This window comes from Coregonus clupeaformis, unplaced genomic scaffold (genome assembly GCF_020615455.1).
Source record: "Coregonus clupeaformis isolate EN_2021a unplaced genomic scaffold, ASM2061545v1 scaf0320, whole genome shotgun sequence".
Classification (NCBI taxonomy): Eukaryota; Metazoa; Chordata; class Actinopteri; order Salmoniformes; family Salmonidae; genus Coregonus; species Coregonus clupeaformis.
The window spans coordinates 270,806-285,861 of record NW_025533775.1 but is presented as its reverse complement, the minus strand read 5'-3'; the positions used below and the strand labels follow the sequence as shown (position 1 = coordinate 285,861).

General features: G+C 45.7%; 1 protein-coding gene across 3 annotated transcripts in view; it reads right to left on the bottom strand.

Annotated features, from left to right (window-relative positions):
- Positions 1–2,073: 2,073 nt before the first annotated feature.
- Positions 2,074–15,056, bottom strand: part of LOC121552414 (protein-tyrosine kinase 2-beta) — a 62,483-nt gene continuing 49,500 nt past the window's right edge. For all 3 annotated transcript variants that reach the window (XM_041865335.2, XM_041865333.2, XM_041865334.2), the window contains exons 24-29: positions 14,089–14,238; positions 10,991–11,026; positions 4,767–4,791; positions 4,380–4,648; positions 4,115–4,195; positions 2,074–2,597 (exon numbers count right to left, since the gene is read on the bottom strand). In XM_041865335.2, the coding sequence (XP_041721269.1) occupies positions 2,376–2,597; positions 4,115–4,195; positions 4,380–4,648; positions 4,767–4,791; positions 10,991–11,026; positions 14,089–14,238 (783 nt within the window). In that variant the 3' untranslated portion in view covers positions 2,074–2,375. The remainder of the gene's footprint in view (positions 2,598–4,114; positions 4,196–4,379; positions 4,649–4,766; positions 4,792–10,990; positions 11,027–14,088; positions 14,239–15,056) is intronic.

The window sequence follows — 15,056 nt, the reverse complement described above, 5'->3', positions numbered from 1 at the left end:
CTCTCTCTCTCTCGCTGTCTCTCTCTCTCTCTCTCTCTGTCTCTCTCTCTCTCTGTCTCTCTCTCTCGCTGTCTCTCTCTCTCTCTCTCTCTCTGTCTCTCTCTCTCGCTGTCTCTCTCTCTCTCTCTGTCTCTCTCTCTCTCTCTCTCTCTCTCTCTCTCTCTCTCTCTCTCTCTCTCTCTCTCTCTCTCTCTCTCTCTCTCTCTCTCTCTGCTCTCTCTCTCTCTCTCTCTCTCTCGCTGTCTCTCTCTCTCTCTCTCTCTGTCTCTCTCTCTCGCTGTCTCTCTCTCTCTGTCTCTCTCTCTCTCTCTCTCTCTGTCTCTCTCTCGCTGTCTCTCTCTCTCTCTCTCTGTCTCTCTCTCTCTCTGTCTCTCTCTCTCGCTGTCTCTCTCTCTCTCTCTCTCTCTGTCTCTCTCTCTCGCTCTCTCTCTCTCGCTGTCTCTCGCTCTCTCTCTGTCTCTCTCTCTCGCTGTCTCTCTCTCTCTCTCTCTCTGTCTCTCTCTCTCTCTCTCTGTCTCTCTCTCTCGCTGTCTCTCTCTCTCTCTCTCTCTCGCTGTCTCTCTCTCTCTCTCTCTCTCTCTCTCTCTCTCTCTCTCTCTCTCTCTCTCTCTCTCTCTCTCTCTCTCTCTCTCTGCTGTGTAATAAAGACTGTATAATCAGAAACGGCTGTTTTGGGAATCGATAGGAATGAAAACGATTTTGGTAACTGATTTAACATTTGCACCAAGAGTACTTGTCACGTTCGTTGCCGGACAGGACGGACCAAGGCGCAGCGTGATATGCATACATGTTTATTTGAACCGAATAAACAACGACAAAACAACAAACTAAAGGAAACGTGAAGTCCAAGGTACACAAACAACATACCTCACACGGAACAAGATCCCACAACCCACTAGTGCCAATAGGCTGCCTAAGTATGTCCCCAATCAGAGACAACGAGCGACAGCTGCCTCTGATTGGGAACCACACCGGCCAACATAGATCTAGAACATACTAGATCCAAACATAGAAAATCACACCCTGACTCAACAAATAAGAGTCCCCAGAGTCAGGGAATGACAGTACTGATTGAATCGCAGATAGAAGGAACCTTATGGTTCTGAAATGTAAATCTGGGTTCAGCCATTAGGTGCTATCTGGCAGTTCTGAATTAGACGTGTTCAGTTTTTAAGAAGAATGTAGCTATTTGAATACATAAACGATAGAATAACACTATTTTAACTAAATAGAGTCAGAACACATCATCAAATACATTAAGAAATGTACTATGATCATCAGAATAATTACTGAACAACGCTGTGACATCAACATTTACTTTAAGATTTCTGACAGTGTTGTTTTTTTGTTGCTTGCTTTCCATTACTGCTGGCTAGACTAGTCTAGACCGTACTTAGAGGGAGACGGCAAAGACGTGTTCTGATTGGTCCGTCTGTATTTGTTCAGGCTTGTGATTGGATTACAGATAGAACCTTCTAGTTTCTGTTTTTTTCGCTTAACATTAACTTAAAAAAAAAAAAAAATCTAATTTCACAGACATGAAGAACCATCTTAAAGATCAATTATATGAGAGTAACTAATTCTTTTATCAAAAATGTACAGTCCCAAGGTCTTGTTTTGTCCTAGTGTCTGACGTTTTTATTGAAAATCGTTCCATTGTCTCTATTCATATCCATGATGATACAGATGAATATGAGACAGGGGAAACATAGAAGGCTGCAGTATATTAAAACATTGTCAACAGGGTATTTTCATAACTTTCCTAAATTCTGTATCACTGCACAGAAAGCACACTTTAACTTATATTGAAAAAAAAAAAAAATACTATACTATAGTGTCAGTTGAATTGAATATACTACAAAACGGATGTAAAAATGGAAAGGTAATGGGCAGTGGTATTATATCTATTTGGTCAAACTCTTAGTCTAGAAACATTATTACACATTCCATGAAACAACACATGCTTTTTTTTTTTTTTTTTTGGGGGTAGATCAGCTAAATATTGCAGATAGATTCTAACTTCCATCAATGTAATTGTCTGCATCACTTCCAATCCCCCATGTTTTATATATATATATATATATATATATATATATATACTCCCCTTTGTTACTTTTCAACCCCGCCATTCTTTCCCTATAACACATATGCTATTAATAAATCAATTGATCTGGCCAGCATTATTGGAAACATATGAAAATAACCCAGAAGTAAATTCACCTGGATACCTAAACAGACTATTTAAAACACCGATAAAATTCAAGACATGAGATGATACAGATAATCCTGACACACTAATTCAATTTAAAAGGAAACCTTGACCACTGTACTGCCAAGTCACTCCAAGAGGGGGTGTCCTGTGGGTATTTACCCCACTATGGGCTCTCCGGTTTGGGCTTGGCCAGGTTGGCCCTGACCCTGGCCTGGTCCACAGCATCCAGGAGGTTCTTCCCATCCATGGCCAGGTTGTGTGCTGCAGTCAGCATCTGTTTCTTACACTCCTCCTTCAGAGAGGTGACAGCGTTCTGCTGGGCCAGACGCATTTTACTGATCAACTCTGCCATGTCGTTGTTCAAGAGCTTCTGGGTCCCCTCAATCTGACCAGGGGAAAAGAGGGGGAGGAGAGAAGGGAGACAGGGAATAGTTAGTCAACTCTGCCATGTTATTGTTCAAATTGACCAGGGGGAAAGAGGAGAGGAGGAGAGGAGAGGAGAGAAGAGTGGATGAGATAGGGGACAGAGGTGAGAGGAGAGGAGAGGAGAGGAGAGGAGAGGAGAGGAGAGGAGAGGAGAGGATGAGATAGGGGACATAAGTGAGAGGAGACGAGAGGAGGAGAGTGGATGAGATAGGGGACAGAGTTGAGAGGAGGGGCGGAGAGGAGAGTGGATGAGATAGGGGACAGAGGTGAGAGGAGGAGAGAGGAGGAGGGGAGAGGAGAGGAGAGGAGAGGAGGGTGGATGAGATAGGGGACAGAGTTGAGAGGAGAGGAGGGGCGGAGAGGAGAGGAGAGGAGAGGAGAGGAGAGTTGATGAGATAGGGGACAGAGGTGAGAGGAGGAGAGAGGAGGAGGGTGGATGAGATAGGGGACAGAGTTGAGAGGAGAGGAGAGGAGAGGAGAGGAGGGGCGGAGAGGAGAGGAGAGGAGAGGAGAGGAGAGGAGAGGAGAGGAGAGGAGAGGAGAGGAGAGGAGAGGAGAGTTGATGAGATAGGGGACAGAGGTGAGAGGAGGAGAGGAGAGTGGAGGAGATAGGGGACAGAGGTGAGAGGAGGGGAGAGGAGGGGAGAGGACAGGAGGAGAGGAGAGTGGATGAGATAGGGGACAGAGGTGAGAGGAGGAGAGGAGAGTGGAGGAGATAGGGGACAGAGGTGAGAGGAGGGGAGAGGAGAGGGGGGAGGGAGGAGAGGAGAGGAGAGGAGAGGAGAGGAGAGGAGAGGAGAGGAGAGGAGAGGAGGGGCGGAGAGGAGAGGAGAGGAGAGTTGATGAGATAGGGGACAGAGGTGAGAGGAGGAGAGAAGAGTGGATGAGATAGGGGACAGAGGTGAGAGGAGGAGAGGAGAGTGGAGGAGATAGGGGACAGAGGTGAGAGGAGGGGAGAGGAGGGGAGAGGACAGGAGGAGAGGAGAGGAGAGGAGAGTGGAGGAGATAGGGGACAGAGGTGAGAGGAGGGGAGAGGAGGGGAGAGGACAGGAGGAGAGGAGAGTGGATGAGATAGGGGACAGAGGTGAGAGGAGGAGAGGAGAGTGGAGGAGATAGGGGACAGAGGTGAGAGGAGAGGAGAGGAGAGGAGAGGAGAGGAGAGGAGAGGAGAGGAGAGGAGAGGAGAGGAGAGGAGAGGAGAGGAGAGGAGAGGAGAGGAGAGGGGATGAGATGAGATGAGATAGGGTGATAAGAGATTTGACAGTCTGTTTAATATTTATTTTCTGCTTAATAATATGACATATGTTCACTCTCACCTCTTAATAATATGACATATGTTCACTCTCACCTCTTAATAATATGACATATGTTCACTCTCACCTCTTAATAATATGACATATGTTCACTCTCACCTCTTAATAATATGACATATGTTCACTCTCACCTCTTAATAATATGACACATGTTCACTCTCACCTCTGTCCTAATGGACTTATGGAGGGTGGGTAGAATATCATCCACACTGCGTATCAGACTCCTTAAGGTCAGCCCCACAGACTGAAGAGAGAAGACGGTTATACATTTCAAATGAACCTTTTGTAACCTTATTAATGCAGCTAACGCCCTCATAGCCAACTGCATGAATGCTATTAGACAGTATCCGAAGCTAACGCCCTCATAGCCAACTGCATGAATGCTATTAGACAGTATCCGAAGTCATCGGCTCCGTGTCTTACTGTACCTTGATGATGGTGATGTACTCCTCGGGCTGTAGTGTGTTGACGTTGTTCTTCAGCTGCACCACCACCTGGACCAGCTCCATGACTGCCTGGTACACCTGGTCATCTGACCGGTCCAGCTCTGCTGTAGGGCGGGCCTGGGATGTAGGGCGGGCCTGGGATGTAGGGGGGGCCTGGGTTGTAGAGGGTGCCTGGGATGTAGGGGGTGCCTGGGATGTAGGGGGTGCCTGGGCTGTGGGGCCGGTGAGATGCAGGGGCTTGTCTGGCATGGCTGGTTTTCAGAGTGGAGAGGAGGGTGAGAGAAGGAGAGAAGCTTAAAGCTGTGTCTTTTAGACTTACGTAACACCAGATATTCTATTTCTAGGATATTCTTAAGGGTGACCACTCACCATGTCCAGTCTCTGGTTCGGGTGACTGCAGACAGAGAGAAAAATAAGATTATATGACAATGACCTGTATTAACCTGATAAAGAAATATGGCGCTGCAGTAGATAGTAGCCATCTGATGTCTCTGCCATCACTTCCTATGACCGAAAATAGCTTCTGGACATCGGAACAGCAATCAGTAAACTCAATTTGGATGAAATTTTTACTTCGACCAGTCAGGAGCTCTGGATGTTCTGCTTACTCCGGACCAGGCCCGGGACTCGAAAGAGGAAGCGGCTGCGAAAGAGAGGTGGCATCCTGACTGGACTACGTCGGTGAGCAAATAGAACGCCATTGCCCTCTGTTCTAATGGCAAATGTTCAGTCACTGGAGAAAAAACTGGATGAGCTCCGTTCGAGACTATCCTATCAACGGGACATGAAAAACCGGTGATACTCCATGTTTTTCTCTGAGTCGTGGCTGAATGATGACATGGATAATATACATCTCCTTGGTCAAGACCGGACGGCAGACTCGGGTGAGACGAGGGGAGGAGGGGTGTGTCTCTTAGTTAACAACAGCTGGTGTGCGATCTCTAATGTTAAGGAAGTCTCAAGTTTTTGCTCTCCTGACTTAGAATACCTGATGATAAGCTGCAGACCATAGTATTTACCAAGAGAGTTTTAATCTATGATTTTGTAGCTGTCTATTTACCACCACAAACCGATGCTGGCACTAAGACCGCACTCAACCAGCTGTATAGGGCCATAAGCAAACAAGAAAATTAACATCCAGAGCCGGTGTTTCTAGTGGCCGGTAATTTTAATGCAGGGAAAATGAAATCTGTTTTACCAAATTTGACCCAAAATAGTATGTCACCTGTGCAACTAGAGGTGACAAAACTCTAGATCACTTTTACTCCACACACAGAAACACATACAAGGCCCTCCCTCACCCTCCATTTGGCAAATCAGACCATGGCCCTATCCTCCTGCTTCCTGCTTACAAGCAAAAACTCAAACAGGAAGTACCAGTGACGTGCTCAACACACAAGTGGTCTGATGAAGTGGATACTAAGCTACAGGACTGTTTCGCTAGCAGAGACTGGAATATTTTCCGTGATTCATCTGATGGCTTTGAGGAGTACACCACATCAGTCACTGGCTTCATTAATAAGTGCATCGACGATGTCGTCCCCACAGTGATCGTACTACCCCAACCAGAAGCCATGGATTACAGGCAACATCCGCACTGAGCTAAAGGCTAGAGCTGCCACTAATCTGGACGCTTATAAGAAATCCTGCTATGACCTCCGATGAGCCATCAAACAGGCAAAGCGTCAATACAGGACTAAGATCAAATCTTATTACGTCGGCTCTGATGCTCGTTGGATGTGGCAGGTCTCGGAAACTATCAAGGATTACAAAGGGAAACCCAGCCGCGAGCTGCCCAGCGACGCTGGGCTAAATGCCTTCAATGCTCAGTTCGAGGCAAGCAACACTGAACCATCCACAAGAGCACCAGCTGTTCCAAACGACTGTTCCAGAACTATTGTGTGATCTCGCTGTCCATAGCCGACGTAAGACCTTTAAACAGGTTAACATGCGTAAGGCCAAGGGGCCAGACGGAATACCAGGACTTGTACTCAGACTCTTTACTCTTTTTAACCTATTCCTGACCTAGTCTGTAATACCAACTCATTTCAAGCAGACCACCATGCCCAAGAAGTCCCCATGCCTATGAACGCCAAGGTAACCTGTCTAAATGACTATCGCCCTGTGGCACTCACATCTATAGACATGAAATGCTTTGAAAGGTTGGTCATGGCTCACATCAACACCATCATCCCAGAAACCCTGGACCCACTTCCAATTCGCATACCGCCCCAACAGATCCACAGATGACGCAATCTCTATTGCACTCCACACTGCCCTCACCCACGTGGAGAAAAGGAATACCTATGTAAGAATGCTGTTCATTGACTACAGCTCAGCATTCAACACCATAGTGCCCTCAAACCTCATCACTAAGCTAAGGACCCTGAGACTAAACACCTCCCTCTGCAACAGGATCCTGGACTTCCTGACGGGCCGCCCCCAGGTGGTAAGGGTAGGTAACAACACAAAATGCCACGCTGACCCTCAACACGGGGCCCCTCAGGAGGGGTGTGTGCTTAGTCCCTTTCTGTACTCCCTGTTCACCCACGACTGCATGGCCGCGCACAACTCCATCATCAAGTTTGTTGATGACACGACAGTGGTAGGACTGATCACGATAAGGCAGCCTATAGGGAGGAGGTCAGAGACCTGGCAATGTGGTTCCAGAAAAACAACCTCTCCCTCAATGTCAGCAAGACAAAGGAGCTGATCGTGGACTACAGGAAACGGAAGGGCGAGCACGCCCCCATCCACATCGACGGGGCTGTAGTGGAGCGCATCGAGAGCTTAAAGTTCCTCGGTGTCCACATCACTAAGGAATTAACATGGTCCACACTAGAGGTCTTCACACTTCCAGAAATGTTGACCCATTCCGAAATGGATCCATGGCTTTCCTACCTGATCCGATATGCATAAAAAAATATATAGATATATAGAGACCCATTCCGAATGGACCCGAGGACAGTCAGACCCGTTACAAAAAGGCCTGTGGAAAGACAGACCCAAACAGACCCATGCCGGGTTCAGATCTGAGAGACTCATTCAGATCTGAGAGACCCGTTCTGATCTGAGAGACCCGTTCAGATCTGAGAGACCCGTTCGGATCTGAGAGACCCGTTCTGATCTGAGAGACCCGTTCTGATCTGAGAGACTCATTCAGATCTAAGAGACCCGTTCGGATCTGAGAGTAGAAAGGAAGAGAAAGAAACGTTGACTGGGTGCTGCCAGCGCCATCAATAAACAAGCATCCACTGTATGATATTGATATTAAAAGGATCAGACCCTTCATCTCAATTTCAGCCTAAGATGACATACCCAAATCTAACTGTCTGTAGCTCAGGACCTGAAGCAAGGATATGCATATTCTTGATACCATTTGAAAGGAAACACTTTGAAGTTTGTGGAAATGTGAAATGAATGTAGGAGAACATAACGCAATAGATCTGGTAAAAGATTAAACAAACAAAAAAAAGCGTGGCTACTTTGAAGAATCTCAAATATAAAATACATTTTGATTTGTTTAATACTTTTTTGGTTACTACAGGATTCCATATGTGTTATTTCATAGTTTTGACGTCTTCACTATTATTCTACAATGTAGAAAATAGTAAAAATAAAGAAAAACCCTTGAATGAGTATGTGTGTCCAAACATTTGGTACTGTAATTATTCAGACCCTTTGCTATGAACCTCGAAATTGAGCTCAGGTGCATCCTGTTTCCATTGATCATCCTTGAGATGTTTCTACAACTTGATTGGAGTCCACCTGTGGTAAATTCAATTGATTGGACATGATTTGGAAAGGCACACACCTGTCTATGTAAGGTCCCACAGTTGACAGTGCATGTCAGAGCAAATACCAAGCCATGAGGCTGAAGGAATTGTCTGTAGAGCTCAGAGACAGGATTGTGTCGAGGCACAGATGTGGGGAAGGATACCAAAAAATGTCTGCAGCATTGAACGTCCAAGAACACAGAGGCCTCCAGCACTGTTAAATGGAAGAAGTTTGGAACCACCAAGACTCTTCCTAGGGCTGGCCGCCCGGCCAAACTGAGCAATTGTGGGAGAAGGGCCTTGGTCAGGGAGGTGACCAAGAACCCGATGGTCACTCTGACAGAGCTCCAGAGTTCATCTGTGGAGATGGGAGAACCTTCCAGAAGGACAACCACCTCTGCAGCACTCCACCAATCAGGCCTTTATGGTAGAATGGCCAGACGGAAGCCACTCCTCAGTAAAAGACACATGACAGGACACTTGGAGTTTGCCAAAAGGCATCTAACTCATCCTACAACTCATCCAGAATGCCGCAGCCCGTCTGGTGTTCAACCTTCCCAAGTTCTCTCACGTCACCCCCCTCCTCCGCACACTCCACTGGCTTCCAGTTGAAGCTCGCATCCGCTACAAGACCATGGTGCTTGCCTATGGAGCAGTGAGGGGAACGGCACCTCTGTACCTTCAGGCTCTGATCAGTCCCTACACCCAAACGAGGGCATTGCGTTCATCCACCTCTGGCCTGCTGGCTCCCCTTCCTCTGCGGAAGCATAGCTCCCGCTCAGCCCAGTCAAAACTGTTCGCTGCTCTGGCACCCCAATGGTGGAACAAGCTCCCTCACGACGCCAGGACAGCGGAGTCACTCACCACCTTCCGGAGACATTTGAAACCCCACCTCTTTAAGGAATACCTGGGATAGGATAAAGTGTTCCTTCTAACCCCCCCCCTCTGCTAAATGACGTTAATGTGCCCTTGAGCAAGGCACTTAACCCTAATTGCTCCTGTAAGTCGCTCTGGATAAGAGCGTCTGCTAAATGACTAAAATGTAAATGTAATCTAAAGGACTCTCAGACCATGAGAAACAAGATTCTCTGGTCTGATGAAACCAAGATTGAACTCTTTGGCCTGAATTCCATGTGTCATGTCTGGAGGAAACCTGGCACCATCCCTACAGTGAAGCATGGTGGTGAATCATGGGGATGTTTGTCAGTGGCAGGGACTGGGACACTAGTCAGGATCGAGGGAAACATGAACGGAGCAAAGGACAGCGAGGTCCTTGATGAAAACCTACTCCAGAGCGCTCAGGAACTCAGACTGGGGCGAAGGTTCACCTTCCAACAGGACAACGACCCTAAGCGCACAGCCAAGACAACGCAGGAGTGGCTTCGGGACAAGTCTCTGAATGTACTTGAGTGGCCCAGTCAGAGCCCAGACTTGAACCTTTTTTTTTTATTATTTCACCTTTATTTAACCACTTTTTTTTAAATTACAACTGCGACCTGGCCGATCTAACATCCTGATCTAACATCTCTGGAGAGACCTGAAAATAGCTGTGTAGCGATGCTCCCCATCCAACCTGACAGAGCTTGAGAGGATCTGCAGAGAAGAATGGGAGAAACTCCCCAAATACAGGTGTGCCAAGCTTGTAGCGTAATACCCAAGAAGACTGGAGGCTGTAATCACTGCCAAAGGTGCTTCAACAAAGTACTGAGTAAAGGGTCTGATTACTCATGTAAATGGATCTGAATACTTTCCGAATGCACTGTATATGTACAAATCTACCTCAGTTACCTCGTACCCCTGCACATTGACTCTGTACTGGAACTGCCTGGTACTTCCTGTATATAACCATGTTATTACCTGGTACTTCCTGTATATAGCCATGTTATTACCTGGTACTTCCTGTATATAGCCATGTTATTACCTGGTACTTCCTGTATATAGCCATGTTATTACCTGGTACTCCCCTGTATGTAGCCATGTTATTACCTGGTACTTCCTGTATATAGCCGTGTTATTACCTGGTACTTCCCTGTATATAGCCATGTTATTACCTGGTACTTCCGGTATATAGCCGTGTTATTAACTGGTACTTCCTGTATATAGCCATGTTATTACCTGGTACTTCCCTGTATATAGCCGTGTTATTAACTGGTACTTCCTGTATATAGCCATGTTATTACCTGGTACTTCCTGTATATAGCCATGTTATTACCTGGTACTTCCTGTATATAGCCATGTTATTACCTGGTACCTGCTGTATATAGCCGTGTTATTACCTGGTACTTCCTGTATATAGCCGTGTTATTACCTGGTACTTCCTGTATATAGCCGTGTTATTACCTGGTATTTCCTGTATATAGCCGTGTTATTACCTGGTACTTCCTGTTTATAGCCATGTTATTTTTACTTGTTATTGTTATTCACTGTTCTATTTTACTTCTCATTAAATCTTCATCTTTAACTCTACATTGTAGGAAAAGGACCCGTCAGTAAGCATTTCACTGTTAGTCTACCCCTGTTGTTTACGAAGCATGTGACAAATAACATTTGATTCGATGTTTAGATAATCACACCAGGTACTGTACAGCCTAAACATACTGAAATATCACATTGCAGTAAAGTAAGTTGTGAATTGGTTAAAAATTAACTGCGACCTCATGTAAATGGATCGAGCCACAACTAAAGGAATATAAAATTATAACATACGGTAACACTATACTTAAATATTTCAGGTATAATGCTTTATAACTTGTTATAAGCATCTATAAGCCGTTATTATAATGTATTTTAGTAAAGCGTAACATATGTTACACATACCTGTGGGTTGGTGGTGTCCTCCTGTCCCATTGGGTCCTGTAAAGAAACAAGTAGGTTCAGATTCATTTGACACAATATGAAAACCGACCCATGATTGGTCACGGGCCCCATGGTCCCCACAGGGACTGTCAATTTACAAAACACAGAACATTGAGAGTTATAGGGATGGTTGTGAGGATGGACTATGGGATGGTTGTTAGGACTACAGGATGGTTGTTAGGATGGACTACAGGATGGTTGTTAGGATGGATTACGGGATGGTTGTTAGGATGGATTATGGGATGGTTGTTATGATGGACTACGGGATGGTTGTTAGGATGGATTATGGGATGGTTGTTATGATGGACTACGGGATGGTTGTTAGGATGGACAACGGGATGGTTGTTAGGATGGTTGTTAGGAAGGATTACGGGATGGTTGTTAGGATGGACTACGGGATGGTTGTTAGGATGGATTACGGGATGGTTGTTAGGATGGACTACGGGATGGTTGTTAGGATGGATTACGGGATGGTTGTTAGGATGGACTACGGGATGGTTGTTAGGATGGACTACGGGATGGTTGTTAGGATGGACTACGGGATGGTTGTTAGGATGGACTATGGGGTGGTTGTTAGGACTACGGGATGGTTGTTAGGATGGACTACGGGATGGTTGTTAGGATGGACTATGGGGTGGTTGTTAGGCTGGACTACGGGATGGTTGTTAGGATGGACTACGGGATGGTTGTTAGGATGGACTACGGGATGGTTGTTAGGATGGACTACGGGATGGTTGTTAGGATGGACTACGGGATGGTTGTTAGGATGGACTATGGGGTGGTTGTTAGGATGGACTACGGGATGGTTGTTAGGATGGACTATGGGGTGGTTGTTAGTACTACGGGATGGTTGTTAGGATGGACTACGGGATGGTTGTTAGGATGGACTACGGGATGGTTGTTAGGATGGACTACGGGATGGTTGTTAGGATGGACTACGGGATGGTTGTTAGGATGGACTACGGGATGGTTGTTAGGATGGATTATGGGATGGTTGTTAGGGCGTACTAACGGTTGGTGGTTAGGGCGTACTAGGGGTAGGTTGCTATTGTCGATAGGGGGCCGGTTGTTAGGTTGGAAATGGGGCTGGTTAAGGTGGACTATGTCTAGGGGTGTAAAGGTTGGAGGTACAGTTGAAGTAAGAAGTTTACATACACCTTAGCCAAATGCATTTAAACTCAGTTTTTCACAATTCCTGACATTTAATCCTAGTAAAAATCCCCTGTCTTAGGTCAGTTAGGATCACCACTTTATTTTAAGAATGTGAAATGTCAGAATAATAGTAGAGAGAATGATTTATTTCAGCTTTTATTTCATTCATCACATTCCCAGTTGGTCAGAAGTTTACATACACTCAATTAGCATTTGGTAGCATTGCCTTTAAATGTTTTAACTTGGGTCAAACGTTTTGGGTAGCCTTCCACAATACGTTGGGTGAATTTTGGCCCATTCCTCCTGACAGAGCTGGTGTAACTGAGTCAGGTTTGTAGGCCTCCTTGCACGCACACGCTTTTACAATTCTGCCCACAAATCTTCTATAGGATTGAGGTCGGGCTTTGTGATGGCCACTCCAATACCTTGACTTTCTTGTCCTTAAGCCATTTTGCCACAACTTTGGAAGTATGCTTGGGGTCATTGTCCATTTGGAAGACCCATTTGCGACCAAGCTTTAACTTCCTGACTGATGTCTTGAGATGTTGCTTCAATATTTCCACATAATTTTCCTTCCTCATGATGCCATCTATTTTGTGAAGTGCACCAGTCCCTCCTGCAGCAAAGCACCCCCACAGCATGATGCTGCCACTCCCTTGCTTCACGGTAGGGATGGTGTTCTTCGGCTTGCAAGCATCCCCCTTTTTCCTCCAAACATAACGATGGTCATTATGGCCAAACAGTTCTATTATTGTTTCATCAGACCAGAGGACATTTCTTCAAAAGTACAATCTTTGTCCCCATGTGAAGTTGCAATCCATAGTCTGGCTTTTTTATGGCGGTTTTGGAGCAGTGGCTTCTTCCTTGCTGAGTGGCCTTTCAGGTTATGTCGATATAGGACTTGTTTTACTGTGGATATAGATACTTTGTACCTGTTACCTCCAGCATCTTCACAAGGTCCTTTGCTGTTGTTCTGGGATTGATTTGCAGTTTTTGCACCAAAGTACGTTCATCTCTAGGAGACAGAACGCGTCTCCTTCCTGAGCGGTATGATGGCTGCGTGGTCCCGTGGTGTTTATACTTGCGTACTATTGTTTGTACAGATGAACGTGGTACCTTCAGGCGTTTGGAAATTGCTCCCAAGGATGAACCAGACTTGTGGAGGTCTACAATTTTTTTTCTGAGGTCTTGGCTGATTTCTTTTGATTTTCCCATGATGTCAAGCAAAGAGGCACTGAGTTTGAAGGTAGGCCTTAAAATACATCCACAGGTACACCTCCAATTGACTCAAATGATGTCAATTAGCCTATCAGAAGCTTCTAAAGCCATTACATCATTTTCTGGAATTTTCCAAGCTGTTTAAAGGCACAGTCAACTTAGTGTATGTAAGCTTCTGACCCACTGGAATTGTGATACAGTTAATTATAAGTGAAATAATCTGTCTGTAAACAATTGTTGGAAAAATTACTTGTGTCATGCACAAAGTAGATGTCCTAACCGACTTGCCAAAACTATAGTTTGTTAACAAGAAATTTGTGCAGTGGTTGAAAAACGAGTTTTAATGACTCCAACCTAAGTGTATGTAAACTTCTGACTTCAACTGTATATTCCCCACCAGGAGTTTCTCTTCCTTGGTCAGCCAATTGTTGTTAGGAGGTTGTTAGGCTGGTTGCTAGGGCGGGTTGCTAGATATAGGGGGGTAAAGGTTGGAGGTATATTCCCCACTAGGAGCCTTTCCTCCTTGGTCAGCCATTTGTTGTTAGGGGACTGGTTGTTAGGGCGGAGAGGTGGGTGGTTGCTGGGGTTGACTAGGTCAACAAGGTTTGGTTGCTAGTGTGGAATAGGTTGTGGTTGCTAGGGCGAGTTGCTAGGTCTAGGGGGGTAGAGGTCGGAGGTGTTTTCCCCACCAGGAGTCTTTCCTCCTTGGTCAGCCACTTGTTGTCCTCCATCATCTGTTGTTTCTGTTGTCTCATCGTCTCCTGCATACGCTGTCTCTCCATCTGCCACAACCGCTGGGCGTCCTCCTTACTGGATGGCTCCACGATCAACTCTCCCTCCTGGTGGGAGGGAACGCACACATTCAGACACACACGCACACATACATTCAGACACACACGCACACACACATTCAGACACACGCACACACACACATTCAGACACACACGCACACACACATTCAGACACACACGCACACATACATTCAGACACACACGCACACACACATTCAGACACACACGCACACACACATTCAGACACACACGCACACATACATTCAGACACACACGCACACACACATTCAGACACACGCACACACACACATTCAGACACACGCACACACACACATTCAGACACACGCACACACACACATTCAGACACACACGCACACGCACACATTCAGACACACACGCACACGCACACATTCAGACACACGCACACATACATATAGTACAGAGCAAGTAATACAGCAGCCTTGCTTGTTGGGCTTATTGCAGTAACACAAGGCTTTAAAGAGCAAGGACATATGACTGGGATGGTCCTCGAGACTAGAACTAGATAACTAGAGTCTAGAAGGAAGTAGACTAGAACTAGATAACTAGAGTCTAGAAGGAAGTAGACCAGAACTAGATAACTAGAGTCTAGAAGGAAGTAGACCAGAACTAGATAACTAGAGTCTAGAAGGAAATAGACCAGAACTAGATAACTAGTCTAGAAGGAAGTAGACTAGAACTAGATAACTAGTCTAGAAGGAAGTAGACTAGACCTAGATAACTAGAGTCTAGAAGGAAGTAGACTAGAACTAGATAACTAGAGTCTAGATGGAAGTAGACTAGAACTAGATAACTAGTCTAGATGGAAGTAGACTAGAACTAGATAA